Source organism: Neomonachus schauinslandi, chromosome 5 (assembly GCF_002201575.2).
Source record: "Neomonachus schauinslandi chromosome 5, ASM220157v2, whole genome shotgun sequence".
Taxonomy (NCBI): Eukaryota; Metazoa; Chordata; class Mammalia; order Carnivora; family Phocidae; genus Neomonachus; species Neomonachus schauinslandi.
This window is the reverse complement of record NC_058407.1, coordinates 60,741,607-60,761,873: the sequence shown is the minus strand read 5'-3', so window position 1 is coordinate 60,761,873 and position 20,267 is coordinate 60,741,607. Positions and strand designations below refer to the sequence as shown.

The window sequence follows — 20,267 nt, the reverse complement described above, 5'->3', positions numbered from 1 at the left end:
AAACAAAATATATGCAAGATTTTTGTGCTGAAAACCACAAAATATTAGCGAGAGAAATTGAAGGAGATCTATATGAATGGAGAGATATACCAAGTTCATAGATTGGAAGACTCAATATTGTTAAAATGCTAATTCTGTCTCTGAATTGATCTATAAGTTTAATGCAGTCCCAATCAAAATCTCAGTAAACTTTTAAATAAAAATTGACGGGCGCCTGGGTGGCTCAGTTGGTTAAGAGACTGCATTCAGCTGAGGTCATGATCCTGGAATCCCAGAATCGAGTCCCGCATCGGGCTCCCTGCTTGGTGAGGAGTCTGCTTCTCCCTCTCACCCTCCCCCATCTCATGCTCTCTTTCTCTTCATTCTCTCTCTCTCAAAAAGATAAATAAAAATCTTTAAAAATAAATAAATAAATAAATAAATAAATTGACAAAATTATTCTAAAAATTTATACAAAAAGACAAAGGGCCTAAAATAGCTAAAACAATTTTGAAAAAGAAGAAGAAATTTGTGGGGCACCTGGGTGGCTCAGTCGGTTAAGCGTCTGCCTTCGGCTCAGGTCATGATCCCAGGGTCCTGGGATCAAGCCCCGCATCAGGCTCCCTGCTCCATGGGAAGCCTACTTCTCCCTCTCCCACTCCCCCTGCTTGTTTTCCCTCTCTCGCTGTGTCTCTCTGTGTCACATAAATAAATAAAATCTTTAAAAAAAAAAAAGAAAATTTGTACTCATACTATCTAGCCTCAAGACTTGCCATAAAGTTACAGTAATCAAGACAGTGAGGTCTCAGCTGAACGACAGATATATACGTCAATAGAACATAAGAGTCCAGAAAGAGACTCACACAGTGGTGTCAAGGTAAATCACTGGAGAAAGGACAATCTTTTCAACAAATAGTGCTAGAACAATTGGACATCCTTGTGGAAAAAAAAAATGAACTTCAACCCATACTTCACATCATAGGCAAGAATCAACTCAAAACATAAAATCTAAAACTATACAACTTCTAGAAGAAAATATAAGAAAAAATCTTAGTGATCTTGGGTTAGGGAAAGATTTCCTTGAACACAAAAAAATACACACCTTACAAGAAAAACTTGATAATGGAATTTTATCAAAATTAAAACTTCAATTGTTCTAGTAACATTGTTAAGAAAATACAAAGACAGGCCACAGAATGGGAGAAAATATTTGCCAAACACATTAACTCAAATGAACCATAGGCCAAAATATAAAACCTAAAACCACAAAACTTCTGGAAAAAAAAAAAAAAAACAGGAAAGATCTTTGTGACTTTAACATAGGAAAAGACTTCTCAAATACAGCACCAAACTGTGATTCATAAAACAAAAACTTGATAAACTGGACTTCTTCAAAATTAATAACTTCTCTTCAAAAGGCAAGGTCAAGAGAATGGAAAGGCAACCATAGACCGAGAGAAAAATAGTTGTAAATCGCATATGTGATGAAGAATGTAAATCCAGATCTATAGAAAGCTCTCAAATTTTAATAATTTAAAAAAAACAGTATTTTAAATGGGTAATATTTTAAATGGTGAAAGATTTGAATAGATACTTCATCAAAGATGAAATACCCACGAGCAGACACTCAACATCATCAGTCATTCAGAAATACAAATTAAAGCCACAATGAAATACCACTATGCAGCCGCCAGGAAAGCTACAATTTAAAAAAAAAAAAAAGACAGACAATACAAAATGTGTACAGGATCCAAAGCCACTGAAACTCTCAAACATTATGGGTGGGAATGCAAAATGGTACAACCACTTTAGAAAATAATTTGGCATTTTCTTACAGAGTTAAACCCATACTGATAGAACCTACTTGTTCCATTCCTGGGTATTTTATCCAAGAGCAATGAAAACATATACCCACGCAAAGACCTATACATCAGTGTTCATAATTCATTCTAAAAACTGGAAACAGGTTAAATATCCATGTATTGATGAATGGATAAACAAATGATGGTACCTCCATAGGGTGGAATACTCTATGGCAATAAAAAGGAGCAAACTACAGATATGTGCAATATCATGGATGAATCACAAAAGCATTATGCTAAGTGAAAGAAGCCAGAGATAAAAGGCTACATGCTGTATGATATAATTTATAGGGCATGTCTGATAGGGACAGAGACTAGATCAGTTGTTGCCAGAGCTGAGGGTGGATGAGGGAGATAAACTAGAAATGAACACAATGGGACATTTTGAGATGATTAAAATGTTTTATACCTTGTTTTATGGTGGCAGTTTTACAACTGTATTCCTTTGTCAAAACTCAAGGAATTCCATCCCTAAAAAAAGTGAATGTTACCATATGCAAATTATACCTCAAAAAAATCTCAATTGTTAAAAAGCAGGAAGAAAAAAAAAAACAGATGCAGTAAGTTCATAGGTTCAGCCTGAGATCCTATAAGTTTGTGGTGTTTTCGGTTTGGATTTATTTTTAGGCAATCTCTCTGCCCAACATGCGGCTCGAACTCACAACCCTGAGATCAAGCGTCCCATGCTGAACCGACTAAGCCAGCCAGGCGCCCCAGATCCAATAAGTTTAAGATGACTTTGAAAGCTCCAAGAGGGGATACTATCCTGTGACCAGCAGGAGACACAGACCTGAAACTCAGAGGAGGGGACTGTGTTAGACACTAATAGGTCACACTGCCTGTTGGATCTGGAAAGCCTTCTCCTCGACCCCCTCGTCTCCCTAGCAAGTTCTTATTCATTTTCTGGAGCCCTGCCCAAGCATTCCCTCCTCCACGACCCCAATCCTTCAACAGCATGAGAGCAGCAAGCTTCTCTGGCTTTTCTGCACTCTGCCCCCAGAGACTGGAACATGTCTGGTATCTAGCAGGTGCCTTACACATAGTTGGTGAATAGATGAAGCACTCTCTCCTCCAACAGTACTTTAGAACTTTTCATAGCACCTCTCACACTGTATTTTGTTTCTTGAATTATCTGTCCCCTCTAATAATGATCTCCTCGATTGTTATTATTTATTTGTGTTCATCTTTGTATTCCCAGCTCTCTGTGGAACTGAACCAAACTAAAGGCTTGACGCTCCCTGCTGATGGAGAACCGAGGAGAAGGAGGCAGGGGAGCACCCATGAAAAGCACCTGCTAGGCTCACTAATTTGGGCGCCACACGTGATCGCGATCACTCGGAGACAAACAGCAAAGCCAGGATACAAACCCAGGTCTGTCCGATTCCAAAATCTATGCTCTCTTCCCATCCTCTCTTTTGCTTGAGATCCTTAACTCCTTGATTTTCAGCACCTTCAACCACCCTCAGCGCCACCATCTGCTCTGACCCAAAATCCGATATCCTCTCTCTCACAAGCCACATCTCGCACTCCCTTGTTTTCTAGACGGCTGCTGCCATCTATCTTGCCAGCTCCCAGTCCCTGGGCTCCTCCTCCTCCACGGAGCTCTCCTGGATGTCCCTGCTTCCCCGCTGAGCCCCGCCCAGTGGTCTGCCATTCTGGTGATGTTTTAAGCCTAGACTCCTTTGCCCCTGAGTTTCCACTGCCCCTTCCCTTTCATCTCTCAGTGAGAGATCCCCCAGGGCAGAGATTGCTTCCTGTGTACTTGGTCTCATCTCATTGTAACCTCCGCCAGGACCTCAAACTCTTCGTGCGTCCTTTCCCGCCTCGTCGGTAGGCCTTGTATCCCACTGCACGTGTCACAGTCTCCTCTGCCTCTGTCCCCTCTTCCCGCTGGTCGAGAGGCAAGAGTATGTAGGGGCGACATACATCAAGTCCCAGCTCTGCCCCCTATTCGTCCTATATTACCTCTCACCTTTCAGCTTAAATGCCACTTCCCGCAGAATCTCAGGCTAGGTTAGTGCTGTGGCTGATCTCCTTGCAGCAGCTGCTATGTGCTTGCATTTTTCCCTGGACCTGGCCTAGCATCGCACCAGCCACTTTATTCTTACCGCTTGTTTAATCAGTGACCAGCCTTGCTAAACTGTGCCAGCCCAAGCAAGCCTTCCGGCAACCTTGCTACCTGCAACAGCAGATCATCCCCTTTTCTCCTTTCCTTCCCCAAAAGTCTACACTCTGCCTCCACTTCATCACTAACCACTCACTCCTCAGCCCTTCACCACCTGCCCTCAGTCTCCATCACTTTCTGGATGTGCTCTTCTTGTCCTCAGCCTCCTTGATCGCTCTGTATATCTGCCCCGTGGACAGCTCTTCCTTGAAAGTCCTTCTCCTTGGCTCTCATGACCTCTCTCTCGTGGTCTCTTCCTAGGAACTGGCAAGAGTCTGGGCCTCCTCCCCTTTCTCCTCTCTTTTCCCTCTGTCTCTTCCTCCTCTTCTTGCCTTAGCTCTCTGCCCACTTCTTTGCTCTGATCCTTTTCCGTAGACCATCTCATCCACTGGTTGAGGGTTTTCCCCAAATCCTCTAGGTGGGTGCTCTAGACAGGGCCACCACGTCTGGCTATGCAGGTCGGACGGTGCACTGACCAAGGAGACAAGGATGAGGCTGACTTCTTCCAGTTTGTGCAAAGGCCCTAAGGGCTAGCTTTAGCCCTGTGAGTTGCATCCCCTACCCCTGCCTCTCCCAAGCCATAGCCTTGCTTTTCTAGCTGCTCACAGGATAGTTCCCCCAGACACTGCTAGTAGATCTGCCAAGTCCAAAGCCAAAGGGAGAGAGACTGATAGAGACATGACCACTGACAGGATGATTTTGAGATGCGTTCTCAGCCACTCAGCTTTTCCATTTTATCTCCTCTTCCCTCGACTCAGTTGTAGCTGCCCCTGCCCTGTGCCCAGATTGAAAGGAAAGAGTGATGAGGAGGGAACAGAAGACTAGAAGGCAGTGAGGTCAAAGTACGAGGGCTGGGAGGAAAAGGAGTAGATGGGGCAAACCAGACAAGAGAGGAAATCCACTGGCTTCTCAGTTGTCAAAGCTTGATCAGGCACATTGTCTCATTCGATCCTCATGAAAACTCTTAGAGTAGATATAACTATTATTTTTATTACCGAGGACACCAAGACAAGTACATTTGCCCAAGATCACCCAGCCAGCAGTGGGACCTTCAACCCAGGTCTTTTGACACCAAGGGCCATGCTCATCCCCTTGGCCCGCCCACTTCTCAGTAGATTGGAAAGAGGTAATCGGCTGAGGGATGGCTCGAGGTATCGGGGTTGTACCTGAGGAGAGACCAGGAGCACCGGGGTCAAAAGGGGAAGAGGTCATAAGAGTAGGAGAGGGCATCCCTGGTGGATGAGAGCTGACTTTGCCACAAAAGGCTGCAGGAGGGCCCAGGGAGTTCGAGATTCAGTCCTGTACCCCTCCCAGCTGCAGCCCCCACCATCCCGCCTGCCTCCACAGCCAACCCAGCCACGCTTGTCAGTACCCCAGCCTCTCCTGGCTCCCCCTTTTCATTAATTGTTTAAATCAAAATCTTTTACAGAGTTACCCCTACATGCCAGAAGCAGGGCTGGGCGTGAGGGAGTCCCACTCTGCCCCACACTCCTTTCTCTCGGGTCCTCTGCAGCTCTGCCCCTCACTCCCTAACTCAGCAGCTCTGGGCCCTCCAGGCAGTGAAGGGAGTTGAGGGGAGCCTCCCAGGACTCGCTCACTCTCACCCACCTTACTGCTTCCACCCTCCCCACCACAGGGGCCTCTCCCTTCCTCCAACACACACTCACACCTGTGGGAAGTCCTTTCTGAAGTCCCCCTCAATCCCTGCAGAAGATGATGAACATCGTCCCCTCCCTGTTTGGGCTATAGACCCCCACCCTCACACCTCAGTTGCTATTCTAAACACCTCCCTCCTCAGGACCCAGCAGGAAATTTCCAGTCTAAACGATGAAGCAAAACCTGAAGGATTGCAGGCCCCCATGACCCTCCCTGATCCCTAACCCCCACCATCTAGTTTCCCCTGGGCTGTCAGCTCCAACCCTCAGATAGAGAATGTGGGAAGGAGGAGGAAAGGGCTGACCCCATTATCAGGGTCATCTCTGAGTTGACTCAGGAGTTAAACTTGCCTCTCAGGTTCCCCACCCCCCCCTCAGCAAGACACCAGAATGTGGGGCCCCGAGTGGGGGCAGGGAACATTTCCCCTCCCTCAGGAACCCCCCTGTACTCTATAAGCTTTCTGTCTTTGTTCTGGGAGCCTTTCACCAGGCCATCTCCTGCTCCACATCTCCCAGGACCCGCCTCTTAAACACTTATTCCTCCTTCCCCCTGGCCACCCACCCGAATCCAGAGCCCCAGTGTCCCAGTGCCAGGGATCTGTGGCTCAAAACTCCTCCCCCAGTCCCCACCAGCTCTCCCCAGGCTCTCCGACAGAGTGCAAAGGCTCTGAATCACAGAGCAGTCTGGACAGGGTGGAAAAGGACAGGCCGGTGCTAGAAGCCTAAGGTTGGTATTTGCCCAATGCTGCAAGAGGTCAGGAATGTGGCCACTGACATCAGCTACGGGAGATAAGAGCCAGCTGGCAGCTCTCCCCCTCCGGCCCTAGACTGAGCCTCCACAGGCTGCGAAAGGTCCTGAGCAGTTGGAATGGGGTAGGGATAAGAGAACATCTGGGAAGGGGTTTGGTTAAGAATCCTGGGATCTGGGCCTGATCCCTGATGGAATTTCAAGTCCCCCAGGGGTCTTAATTGACTTAGACCTCTTATCATTGAACCATCTTTACAATTAAATTGATCCCCCCTCCTCTACCCTCCTGGATGTGTTTAAGCCCTACTCTGCAGTAAGTAACTAGTATTTGTTTTATGTAAGAGTGATAACACTCACATCCACCGTCACCCAAGGAAATAGACTGGATAGGCTTTATTATTCTCCCTTTATAAGTGAAGAAACTGAAGTTCCGAGTGAAGTGACTTCCCCAAGGTCACACAGCTAGCCAAGAACCCAAATTGGCTGACTTGAGGCTTAGCAAAAACAGCAAAGGCAATACAATCTACATATCTTACTGTGCAATTCTGCCCAACATGACAACTCTGGAACCCCGCAGGGGAACGTGAAGGTGAAAGCGGGAGAAACCCTTTTGACGGGCGGGCACCTCTTCCTGCCATGCAAATGGAGCGGCACTTATTTGCCTGCTATTTTGCATCCATTTGCCTTTTGGCCTTCAGCAGGCCCTGATTTGCCCCTGGCCAGCCCCCACTGAGCATTGTGAGGCTTTCCCCAGCAGAAGGTGGGGGGCCTGGGAGACTCCAGGGCCAAGCCCCACGTCTGAGCTGTGCCTCCTTCCGGCGGGTCCACTGGCCCAGCTCTACCCCCTCCTTTCCCAGGCCGGCTCTCATGTCTGCCCCCATCTCTTCGGTTCAGCTGGCAGCTCGATAAGAATCAATAGGCCCACTCCAGAGCAAAGAGCACCAACAAGTGTATAAGGCCAGGCCCTGCCGAACAAGCTGCTCATGGTGACAGACTGGAAGGCCCTGTACCTCAGGATTCCCCAATTCATTCAGCAGGGGGCGGCCATCAGCCTCAGAGGTGCAGGGAGCAGTGGGAACTTTTTTACTTCCATCCTTCTTACCGACGTCCTGATGTGAGCTTCCTGGAGGAGGCAGCTCCCTGGGGACCAGCTTGAGATCCAGAGAGGTTTTGGAGAAGAGGCAGGGGAAGGCGGGGACCTGCAGAAAAATCCTAGGAAGGACGGGGATGAGGCTGGCCAGAAGGGCTGAGTCTCAGCTGGAATATTTCTAGGCGTACATGGCTGTCGCCTCAGACCCTGCACCGTGTGGGACACGTCACAGTCTGTGTGAGGGATTTCAGTCTCTTGCTAGTCACCGCTGTTCTCCCAGCAGCAACTCAAGCGGGATCTGACACGCAGTCGGTGCCCAGCAAATATCTGTTGAACTGTGAAGTGCTCAGGAAGTATCTGTTTACCCAAGGGTGGAGGTAAGGCTGACACACGGGTGTTTAGAAGTGAAGAGGGTCCCCTGTTGAAATCACAAAGTGTCCCACTGAGGGCAGGCTTCCATGGGAGTGAGTGGAGGGGAGAAGAGCAAGAGGGAGGGGGTTCAGAGAATCAGTTTGTTTTCAGGAGTCTGAACCTACTTGGTGAGTGAATGTGTTTGTGGGTATTTGACAATACACATCTATATGAGGTGGGCGTGAGTGTGTGCTAGTGAACATGTGCACGTGGGTACGTTTGGAACCAAGTGTGTGTGGCGGGGGGGAGGTCGGGTGTGTAAACCAGCAGAGTCGAGGCTCAGGGTTGAGCTACTCTTCTTCTCCAGCCCCAAACTTTTCTTCCCCAGGACTCCTGGGACCTCCTGGGACTCTAGGATCCCCCCCACCCAAGATCCTCTCCTTTGGCGGAAACTTGGGCTGTAGGTTGAGGATAATTACAGAGATTCACACCCGACTTCACTCACTCATCTCCCAAAACCCCCAAATTCCAACCTGCCAGGACCTCCTCTACCTGAGGGGAGGGGGGCATAACAACGTCATTTCCTGCCCCGAAACTACACTTCAAGGGCCGACTCCACCTGCTGCCTTGGTCCATCCAGGTTACTCACCCCCTTTCTGGGGGGTCGAGGGTGGCCTTGGCAGGAAGCTGCTGGGGGTGCTGGGGAGGCCGGGGAACGAGACGCGAATTCCCGCCTCGGTCCACCTGTGGCCCAACCTTGAGCGCGGGGACTTGGTGGCGGGGGCGGGGCCTCCCTGGGCCGGTCCCCACCCCCTCCCTCGGCGCGATATAACTTCAGTCGCGGACCTGGCACCCTTCCTGGCCCGAGCCTGAGTCCTGGCCTCTGGTCTTACTCTCCGAACAGCATGAGCTTCACCACCCACTCCACCTTCTCTTCCAACTATCGGTCCCTGGGCCCCGTGCAGTCGCCCAGCCACCGGGTCCCGCCGGTCAGCAGCGCGGCCAGCGTCTATGCAGGCGCCGGGGGCTCAGGCTCCCGGATCTCCGTATCCCGCTCCACCAGCTTCCGGGGCGGCTGGGGGTCCGGGGGCCTGGCCGCGGGGATGGCCGGGGGTCTGGCCGGCATAGGGGGCATCCAGGGCGAGAAGGAGACCATGCAAGACCTGAACGACCGCCTGGCCTCCTACCTGGAGAGGGTGAGGAGTCTGGAGGCTGATAATCAGAAACTGGAGATGAGAATCCGGGAACACCTGGAGAAGAAGGGACCCCAGGTCAGAGACTGGGGGCATTACTTCAAGACCATCGAGGAGCTGAGGGCTCAGGTAAGGGGACCACCCTGATCCCCAGCCGTGTTTGACCTTCCAGTTACCCACTCCCCGCTTCCTCCTCCCCCTCCCCCAAGGATAGGAATTTTAATAGGGTGGGGTGCCTTGGCTCCTTCCCGCTTTCTATCTCCACCCTGCCCCCTATTCCACAGGGAGGGGGTTGCCACGGCCTGGATTTTCATGCATACCCCTGGCCACAGGGGCCCCAAGGGTGGTGACCGGGCATGGGAGGGCCCTTTCCCAGGAAATGGCGGGAAGTGGGGGGGGGGTTTGCAGAGGAAGTAGACAGCATGGAAGGTGTGACAAGACCCCATAAAGAGGACCTGGACACTCTGGCTTCTGGTCAAATCAGGACAATTGGAGGGTTAAGCGGATGTGGCTAAGGCTGAGTCATCTAAGAGTAAACAGGAGGGCTACCTGTGGGAGGGGCCAATGGGGGAAACAAAGGGGAGGTGAGCAGGTGCAGGAGGAAAAACAAAAATGTCAGGAGAGGGCCAGGGAGAGGACTGACTCAGTTCAGGGCAGGCGGGCCAGCAGAGGCCCCAAAGAAGGGGCGGTGGGAACTCTGGAATTTGAGACTCCAGGAAAGGAGGGAATAGTGTGAGGGGGCACAGGTGGAAGGGGGTAGGCGTGCAAGGAGAACCTCTTTGGGACCAGAAAGGCTTCACTCATACACACAACACCTTCCCACACTCACCACACTCCATCACTGATTTCCCGTTCATGGAGCCACCTGTCTACAATCCCCCAGATCTTTGCAAGTTCTGTGGACAATGCCCGCGTCGTCCTGCAGATTGACAATGCCCGTCTTGCTGCTGACGACTTCAGAGTCAAGTAAGCCTGGGGGGTGCTAGGGAGCTGAGGGTGGAGCCAAGCACCATCTGTTCCTGGCTGGGTCGGTCAGGTGGGGGCTCACAGTGGGATCTTCAGCTCTGGTCAGAGCTGGGTGGGTAAGAGTTAGGCTCCCTCAACTTATAAACTGATATAACCCAGTTTAAGAATATTGTCCCCCAAGTACTGAGAACGGTGCTCAGAGGATTACCACCTGATCCTGACTCCGGGTGCTGGTTTGCTGTGGCCGTAGGGGCGCTCTTAGGTGGCATGGGCTGAGAAGGTTCCAGGTCAGAGATGAGGTCCCTCTGATCGCCTCCACTCCCACAGGTATGAAACGGAGCTGGCCATGCGCCAGTCTGTGGAGAGTGACATCCATGGGCTCCGCAAGGTCATTGACGACACCAATGTCAGTCGGCTGCAGCTGGAGACAGAGATTGAGGCTCTCAAGGAGGAGCTGCTCTTCATGAAGAAGAACCATGAGGAGGCAAGCAGGGGCCACTGGCCAGGCCAGGAACAAGGAGGCCAAACAAGTCTGGGTGGGGGGAATAGACGGGACAGGCCACCTGGAAGTAGCTTGTAGGGACATATGGAGCTACCAGCCTGGGCTCTTCTTAACCAGACTGCTGCCACACTCAGTGGGCCACCTGAATTACAGCGTGATGGGGTCAAGAGGACATGGGTGAGAAAGTGAGGAGAGGACAAAAGAGACAAGCAGCTAGCACCACGTGTGAGGACTGATGGAGGAGTGAGAGCAGGTGGAGCTGGAGGGCGGAGAGACGGAGGGACAGAGCGAAGTGAGGAGAGAGAAACCACCTGTGGGTGACAGGTTTGGGCAGGGAGTGGGTGACGTTTTATTCATCGGGAGTAGAAAACCCAGAACTGGCATTGCCCAGAGTATAAAACCTAGAGTCTTCTCCGTGGCTTTCTCCAGCTGATCCCCAGGCCTCCTACGAGAGCCAGGTGCAGAGGAGGAGCTTTGTCGGAGCTCTGAGCCCGAGTCTCCCCTCACTCTGATCCTCTCTCCCTTAGGAAGTAAAGGGTCTACAAAACCAAATTGCCAACTCTGGGTTGACCGTGGAGTTGGATGCCCCCAAATCTCAGGACCTCAGCAAGATCATGGCAAACATCCGGGCCCAGTATGACGAGCTGGCTCAGAAGAACCGAGAGGAGCTGGACAAGTACTGGTCCCAGCAGGTGCATGAGGGGAAGGGATGGGGGCCAGGCTAGGCACAGAGGCCTGAGGGGGTGGGAGGGAGGCCGACAGAGAAGGAGGGACCTGAGGACTATACCCGCCCTGCAGATTGAGGAGAGCACCTCAGTGGTCACCACACAGACCGCGGAGATAGGAGAGGCTGAGATGACCCTCACAGAGCTGAGACGTACGGCCCAGTCCTTAGAGATCAACCTGGACTCGATGAGAAACCTGGTAAGAGCCCTCACTTCACCTGCTCCAACTACTCTTGGCCCTGAACTCTGTCAGCCTCAGACCCAATCCTGTCTCAGCCCAGATCCTACCCCTTCCATCCTAAGTCATGTGCTCAGAAAGAGTGGTTTCTCTTTGCATTACCCGGTGCTCCTACCCAAAACCCTAGTACCTGGCACACCCTAAGTTCTCCAAGAAGTTTCCAAGAGTGAAGGGATGAGCCATGATGGGATCTGGACTGCTCTGCTGAAACTTGCAGAGGCTCTCCCTCCACTCCATCTCGTGGCTCACCCGGTCCTCCCCGCCCCCCATCCCCCCACAGAAGGCCAGCTTGGAGAACAGCCTGAGGGAGGTCGAGACCCGCTACGCGACGCAGATGGAGCAGCTCAATGGGGTCCTGCTGCACCTGGAGTCAGAGCTGTCCCAGACCCGGGCCGAGGGGCAGCGCCAGGCCCAGGAGTACGAGGCCCTGCTCAATGTCAAGGTCAAGCTGGAGGCTGAGATCGCCACCTACCGTCGCCTGCTGGAAGACGGGGAGGACTTCAGGTAAGTGGGGCCCTCCTTCCACCCTCACAAGCTGGGGTGGATATACACTTCTCCCCAAAGCCTCTTTGGTAAGCCCCACCATGTGCCGTTCATCGGGGTCCACAGAGCACTGGGATGGTGCTCTGTGCGGGTTCCTGCGTCTCCCAAGGGAGTAAGAGTGGCAGAGACTCCCCATCTAGAGAAGAGAAGAGAAGAGACTAAATCTTGCCCCAGCCATACTTAGAGCACACATGGAGTTTGGCTCTGGGTTTCCCTTTTATGGAGGAAGTGGTCACAAGAATGTGGAGATAAAGGCAGGGATCAGGAGGGGGTTTTTGCCTTCCCTTTCCTTGACTCCCTGCTACTCTGCACAGCTGTTTATAACTGGGGCTTGGTCTTCTGTTAACAGTCTCAGTGAAGCCCTGGACAGCAGCAGCTCCATGCAGACCATCCAGAAGACTACCACCCGCAGGATTGTGGACGGCAAGGTGGTGTCTGAGACCAACGACACCAAAGTTCTGAGGCGTTGAAGCAGCAAAAGCAGGGTACCCTTTGGGGGGCAGGAGGCCAATAAAAAGTTCAGAGGTCATTCCGTGTCTTCCTTGGCTGTTTCCATACTGTGTATAGATGCTCTGACCCAGGCAGGAGTCCTCCCTCTGATCAGGTAGAAATCAGCGCTGACCCCAGGGGTTTCATATAGGGGGAGGGGAGCTTGGCCAGAGGGAAGGTCTGCGTTCTCTTCTGAGAACTCACCTTCTCAGAAAGAGGAGGGAACGGTTGATGAGAATTTGTCTTTTCGAATCAAAAAAGGGATAAGAGTAGCATGCACAAATTCCAAAAGGAAAGAAGAAAATAAAATTAAATATTTCCCACCCACTCCAGAGGTAACCTCTGTAAAATAATTTCTTAAACTGGACGTACACGAACACATTTCATTTTACTCTGTATCTGTATGGACACACTATTCTGCAGCTCGAGTTCTCAAACCCTTCTTTCTTTTTTTTTTTTTTAAGATTTTATTTATTTATTTGAGAGAGAGAGCACATGAGAGGGGGGAGGGTTGGGAGGGTCAGAGGGAGAAGCAGACCCCCCGCCAAGCAGGGAGCCCGATGCGGACTCGATCCAGGGACTCCAGGATCATGACCTGAGCCGAAGGCAGTCGCCCAACCAACTGAGCCACCCAGGTGCCCTCAAACCCTTCTTTCTTTGTCTCCCAGCATGCCCTGGACACCTTTCTCAATCACCATGCATACACCTACCTCGCTTTTTTCACCCAGTTGAGCGAATGTGGAATCTCTTCTACCTCCATTTGGAATCCATATGCGTATTCCATTTTCCAGAAGGAAACTGTTAGTCCACTAGTGAGGGGAAAAGCACAGAATTGCAATGATTATGCACTCTGTCACCTCTCCTGTTTTGCTAACAATTTCAATGATTTTTTTCCTACCCATTGACCAGCCGAATGTCCAGATCACATACATTTTCTCTTTTTTTTTTTTAAAGATTTTTTATTTATTTATTTATTTGACAGAGAGAGAGATAGCGAGAGCAGGAACACAAGCAGGGGGAGTGGGAGAGTGAGAAGCAGGTTTCCTGCCGAGCAGGGAGCCCGATGTGGGACTCGATCCCAGGACCCTGGGATCATGACCTGAGCCGAAGGCAGACGCTTAACCGACTGAGCCACCCAGGCGCCCACATACATTTTCTCTTAATCTGTAACAAAGAATAATTACCACACTCCAACTGCTTCCAAGCATCATCTGTGTCATGTCCAGTCATGGTCACCAAACCAATTTGAGAAACGAGGTCTTTCTTGACCCTTGCCTTAGTAATTAGTCCTCCATCTACTTTGAGTGACATCATACAAAATATGACATCATTTTACCTAAAACTTATTGCATCTCTATAGGAATGCCGTTGGGATCATTTTCAGAACGATCCCCAGAATGGTTTTCTCTCAGGTCTCAGCAACAGAAAACTTCTGTTTGGTAGTGAAGGGCTATTATATTTAATCTATACATCGTACATTCTTATTAACAGCTGCCAATACTACGGTGTGTAGAGTACAAATTTACCTAACCCAGATCTTTTCATGATGAACATCTTGGTTTCCAGTAGTTTGGTTTTTGCAAAAAAAGATTGTGATTAATGTTAACTCATATGCTATTAATATCTGTAACTAATATGCACTAATACATGAGCAGATCTATAGAACAAATTCCTAGAAATGGTGTGCCGGGCAACCATATTAACAAATATTCAAGAAGGACTTACTTTATGCCAGGCCCTATGCTAGGGCGCTGAATATCTATGTGGTAGACAAAGTGGGTATTGCCCCTCCCTCATCGAGCTCACAGCCTAATGGTCAAAAGTATGTGCATTTTTGGGGCACCTGACTGGCTCAGTCCGTGGAGCATGCGATTCTTGATCTCAGGGCCATGAGTTCGAGCCCCACATCAGGTGTAGAGATTACCTAAAAAAGTAAAATCTAAGGGGGAAAAAAGTGTGTATTTTTATCCATTTCTTCGAAAAAAAAATACTTACTGAATACCTACTATGTACCAGCCACTCTTCCAGGCAAGAGAGATACACCAATGAACAAAAAAGACAAATCGCTATCCTCACAGAGCTTATATTCTGGTGACAGGAGACAGATAAATGAACATAACATAGCGTGCTAGCAGGCGACAAGTGTCCTGGGCCTGGGTAGAGCCTGCAAGGAAGGTCATAGCGGGGAGAAGTCAGGAAAGTGAAAAGGTGATGCATGAAGATCCCAGGATAGTGAATCTTCGATCAAAATGAAAAACAGTTTCGTGCTCACTTCGGCAGCACATATACTAAAATGAAAAACAGTTTTTACCTAAAATACAGCGTGTTTACTCTGCATTCTCTAAAACGATGGGGTCCTTGGTGGAGAAGAGCTAAAGACAGCACTACTTGAGGCACTTTGTCTGTGGGAGGCCCCGAGGACAGTGCCGGGACAGGCAGCCCTTGAAGCTGGTGGGGAGCCCCCTGGAAGGACAGGCCGGAAGTCTTCAGCACCGCAGGGCCCTGCAGGCTGCGAAGGAAACAGAGCCAGGGTGGCTTCCTGAGCAAGTTACAAAGAAGTGACCTGGAACTTCTGTGAGCAGGGACCCTCGCTGTCTCTGGGCTCCTGGGTGCTATTACTGAGAGGAAAACTTCCTAGCTGAAAGCAAGACGCCCCAGTGAGGGGCTTCCCACCCTTCTGAAGTCTACCTTCCCTGAATAACTGCAACAGTCACCTGTCCCACCTCTCGTTCCCATTGTCTCTGCTTTTTCCACACCCTCCTCCCCTGTCTATGTAGGTAGGAGTCTATAGGAGACAAAGCTTTGGGACTAAGTGGTTGAGTTTTACTTCCTGAGATCTGTTTTGTTTTGTTTTGTTTTAACTTTTTTTTTTTTAAGATTTTCTTTATTTATTTGAGAGAGAGAGATAGCAAGAGAGCATGAGCAGGGGCAGGGGAGAGGGAGAAGCAGGGAGCCCGATGCAGGGCTCCATCCCAGGACCCTGAGACCATGACCAGAGCCAAAGGCAGATGCTTAACCGACTGAGCCACCCAGGCACTCCCTGAGATCTGTTTTAGGAAAGCGATCAGAGTGGTATTCTTGCCCGTGCACCCATTTTCCAAATGTGTAAGTGTAATACTGAATGTGCTCTCTCAGACCACACAGAAGCCCCAGAGCCGATGAGGGCCCCACCCCCACCTCCGCAAAGACCTGCACGGCCCTGGCTGGCCCTCACTGTAATTTAGTCAGGAGGAATCCAGCCTTCCTAGGACCCCTAAAACAGAGAGACTGGTGGCCAGACAGCCCGATGTGGGACTGCAAGCGACCGTTATGGGATGCGGACCTGCCTGAGGGTGAAACAGAAAGCCCCTGGCAGAACCGAAGCAGCACTTGCGGCTGAGTCAAGCCAACCAGAGTAACCCAAGACCATGCACCTGATATGACTATCCGTCCCATCGGAAAATGTCTCACAGTTCCCAGGGTGCTAATGCATTTGATCCCCATTACAATCCTGTGAGCTATGCAGGGCAGAGGGTATTACTGGCCCTAGCTCAGAAAAGAAGGCGCTGAGGTTCCCAGAGATCATGTGACTTGTCTAAGACCACAGAGCTAGAGCTTAAAGCACAAAACCACATCACCCAATTCCCAGTCCCAAGTTCTTTCTTCCGTGTATTAGAACTTAACCCAGGGGTTCTCAGCCCTGGCTGTGATTCCAATCACCAGCGGTATTTTACCAACAATACCAAGGCCCAGGTTCCATCTGCAAAGATTCCGATGCAGTTGTTCTGGGGTGAGGACCCAGGCCCCCCAGCAGGTGTTAACATTTGATTTTGGTGATTCCAATAGGCAGGCAAAGGGGAGACTCAGATCCCAGCTGTACCCGGAGTCAGCACCTTGGCTTTCCCTCCTGATATAGTGCATGCATGTGTCTATTTTAAATTGCACACTCCTGGAAAAGCTCAAGGCCTCTCAGGCAAAACTCCTCATCTCCCACTCGGAAAGATGACCTCATGAGGGGCAGCCCATTTTGTCCCCTGAGTGCCAAAGGGGAAAATTAGCAATTCCAAGGTGATAATACGGAGTCATCTGTTTCATCTCATCCATTCCCTGTCTAGGCGCAATCCAGCCCAGATACTAAATTAATAAATGCTACTGGAAGGTGCAAAACTACATGTATCATATACTGACATTTGGGGTTTTTTTAAAGACAAAAACGACAGATGATAGATGATAGATAGATAGATAGATAGATAGATAGACAGATAGATAAAATATATATATTCATATGTATATATCCTTGTATATGCAAAGCTCTCTGGAAGAATACACAAGACATTTAAATTAATGATTGACTTTGAGAGAAATTAGTGTAAGGAGAAGCAAAGGTGGGAGGGAGATTAACTTTCCATTGTGTATCCTTTGTACCTTTTGAATCATGTATTACTAACACAAATACCAAAAAATTTTCTTTGTTAACTTTTATAATGGTAGAGGAACGCACAGCTTTCCACAGAAGGAAATTTTGCACCCATCTTTGTTTCTGACTCACCCCATTCATTCAATCAGTCGTTCAATAAATATTTACTGAGTCCCTAGTATATGCCAAAACTGGAGCTAAGGATACAGTGGTGAACAAAACAGACAAATAATCCTTGGTCCTGCGGAGCTTATATTCTAGTAGATGGACACAGACAACAAATGATAAATGTAATAAGTAAATTATATTGTATATTAGGTAAGTATTATGGGAAAAAATAGAGCAAGATATGTGGAATCAGGAGTTAGAAGGTGGGGCACCTGGGTGGCTCAGTCGGTTGAGCATCTGCCTTTGGCTCAGGTCATGATCCCAGGGTCCTGGGATCAAGTCCCCTCATCAGGCTTCCTGCTCCGCGGGGAGTCTGCTTCTCCCTCTCCCTCTGCCTGCCGCTCCCCCTGCTTGTGCTCTCTCTCTCTGTCAAATAAATAAAATATTTTTTAAAAAGAAATGCTCTCAGCTTATTTTAAAAATAAATAAACAAACGAACAAACAAAAGGAGTTAGAAGGTGTTATCAGTTTCTTATTATTGCTGTAACAAATAATTATAAATTTAGTGGCTTAAAACAATACACACTTATTATCTTACAGTTTGGGAGGTCAGAAGTCCTAAAATCAAGGTGTCAGCAGGACTGCGTGCCTTCTGGAAGCTCTATAGGGAGCTGATTTCCTTGCCTTTTCCAGCTTCTAGAGACCACCTGCATCCTCTGGCTTGTGGCCCTATCTGCAAAGCCAGCTGTGCATCTTCAACTCTCTTTCTTTCTCTGACTTCAACCACAAGTCTGATCTCTTTTTCCATGAGTTTGGCTTTGGGTTTTGGTTTATAAACGAGATCATACAGTATTTGTCTTTCTCTCTCTGATTTATTTCAATTAGCATAACGCTTTTAAGCTCCATCCACATTGTCACAAATGGTACAATTTCCTCAATTTTATGGCTGAATTATATTCCATTGCATACGCATGCCACAACTTCTTTAACCATTTATCCACAATGGACCCAGGTTATTTCTATGTCTTGGCCATTGTAAAGAATGCTGCTATGAACATGGGGGTGCAGATAGATTTTCGAGTTAGTGTTTTCATTTCCTTTGGCTATATTCCCAAAAGCAGAATTGCTGGATCCTATGGTAGTTTTGTTTTTAATTTTTTGAGGATCCTCCATACTATTTTCCATCGTGGCTGTACTTGGCTGGGTCTGAAGGCAGTGAGGTCTCAGTAACTACATGTAATGGCAAAACCGTAACTTATTTTACCACTTGGGGCTACCTGGAAGGACTGGCCTCTTGAAGGTAAATCTTGGGCAGACCACACACCTGTTAAGATAGACCATTACAGTGGGAAAAAGGAAATCAAGGGTTCTCTGGGGTGGTCTGGCCGCTTTGGCTACACTGGTGAGCTTAGAGAAGGGAAAGGAAAGCTCCAAGCTTTAAATTCTTGGCTCAACTCTGGAAAACAGTATGGAGGTTCCTCAAAAAGTTGGAAATAGAGCTACCATATGACCCAGCAATTGCACTACTGGGTATTTACCCCAAAGATACAAAGGTAGTGATCCGAAGGGGCACATGCACCCCAACGTTTATAGCAGCAATGTCCAATGTCCACAATAGCCAAACTATAGAAAGAGCTCAGATGTCCATCGACAGATGAATGGATAAAGAAGATGTGGTATATATATATACAATGGAATATTATGCAGCCATCAAAAAAATGAAATCGTGCCATTTGCAATGACGTGAATGGAACTAGAGGGTATTATGCTAAGCGAAATAAGTCAATCAGAGAAAGACAATTATCATATGATCTCACTGATATATGGAATTTGAGAAACAAGGCAGAGGATCATAGGGGAAGAGAGGAAAAAATGAAACAAGATGAAACCAGAGAGGGAGACAAACCATAAGAGACTCTTAATCTCAGGAAACAAACTGAGGGTTGCTAGAGTGGAGGGAGGTGGGGGGGATGAGGTGGCTGGGTGATGGACATTGAGGAGGGTATGTGATGTGGTGAGCACTGTGTACTGTGTAAGACTGATGAATCACAGACCTGTACCCCTGAAACAAATAATACATCATATGGTAATAATAAAAAAAAATTCTTGGCTCAAGAGCACCAGGCTGCTTCTAAGACTTCCTAAATGAATCTCTCAACTCCTGTAGCCCCAGGGCTGATGGAGCCGAAGCCTGACACTGCAGGATAAGTTGGAATCACAACCAGGTCTTATGTGAAAGCCAAGGCATTGAGGAGGAATCCTAAGAATGGGAAAAAGAAGTTTGGGATATACTTGAGGATGCTGAATGCCCAGACCGTGCTAAACCTCACTGACTGGCAGAGGCAGCCCCTCCTTCTTTGTCTTCTTTGTCTAATGAGACTGGTTCTGTCTTCCTTGGAGACTCTGTAAGGGCTTCACCTGAGATAGTTAACATGTAATAAACGACTCAGTACAAAATCTGACCCTAGAGAAGACTCACAAGCCAAAAACAATTGTAAAGATTTTGTCAGTTTATATAGACACAAACTTGGGGAATTTGTATGGAGGTGGATTCTAAGGGTGCTGAACCAGAAAGGGAGACACAGTTTTATTGGGCTGAATTTATTTATATGGGTTTACTTATATGGATTTGGAGAATCCAAACTCAGTGTGCTGGCTCCAGCAGCCGGGAATGATTTTATCTCTTTCTTTAGTTGATTAGCTAAAACCTGATCTCAGGGGTGCCTTGGTGGTTCAGTTGGTTAAGTGTCTGCCTTTGGCTCAGGTCATGATCTCAGGGTCCTGGGATCAAGCCCCACAATGGGCTCCCTGCTCAGTGGGAAGCCGACTTCTCCCTCTTCCTCTGCCTGCCACTCCCCCTGCTTGTGCTCTCTCTCTCTGTCAAATAAGTAAATAAAATCTTTAAAAAATAAATAAAAAATAAAACCTGGTCTCAGAAGTAGCATACAATAAATGAAGCTGAGATACGAGAAGTCCTATTGCATAATTCAGAGGAAGGAATCTAAAGATGTAGCAAGAAAGGAATGTTGGAACGGATTTTATCGCATACTATCTACTCACTCACCCCTGAATAATTCCCCCAAGAGGGCCTAGCGAATTCCCTTCACTGAGGCATTGGGAAATATACCGTTAAGAGAAGCACAGCATTCTTAAAAAGTACTGTGCTAATTTTTCTCTGTATGCTGGGGGATGAAGATGGAAGGGCTGCTATGGAAATAGGCTTCCTGATTTTGATAGCAATGATGGGATCCCAGCATG

The 20,267-nt window shown here is 48.6% G+C and overlaps 1 protein-coding gene across 1 annotated transcript; it reads left to right on the top strand.

Moving 5' to 3' along the window:
• The first annotated feature begins 8,667 nt into the window (after nucleotides 1-8,667).
• Nucleotides 8,668-12,545, top strand: KRT18 (keratin 18). The gene is made up of 7 exons (XM_021686738.2): nucleotides 8,668-9,171; nucleotides 9,926-10,008; nucleotides 10,336-10,492; nucleotides 11,038-11,202; nucleotides 11,309-11,434; nucleotides 11,754-11,977; nucleotides 12,366-12,545. Exons 1-7 carry the CDS (start codon nucleotides 8,755-8,757, stop codon nucleotides 12,484-12,486), a joined length of 1,293 nt encoding a protein of 430 aa, XP_021542413.2. The 5' UTR covers nucleotides 8,668-8,754; the 3' UTR covers nucleotides 12,487-12,545.
• Nucleotides 12,546-20,267: the final 7,722 nt, after the last annotated feature.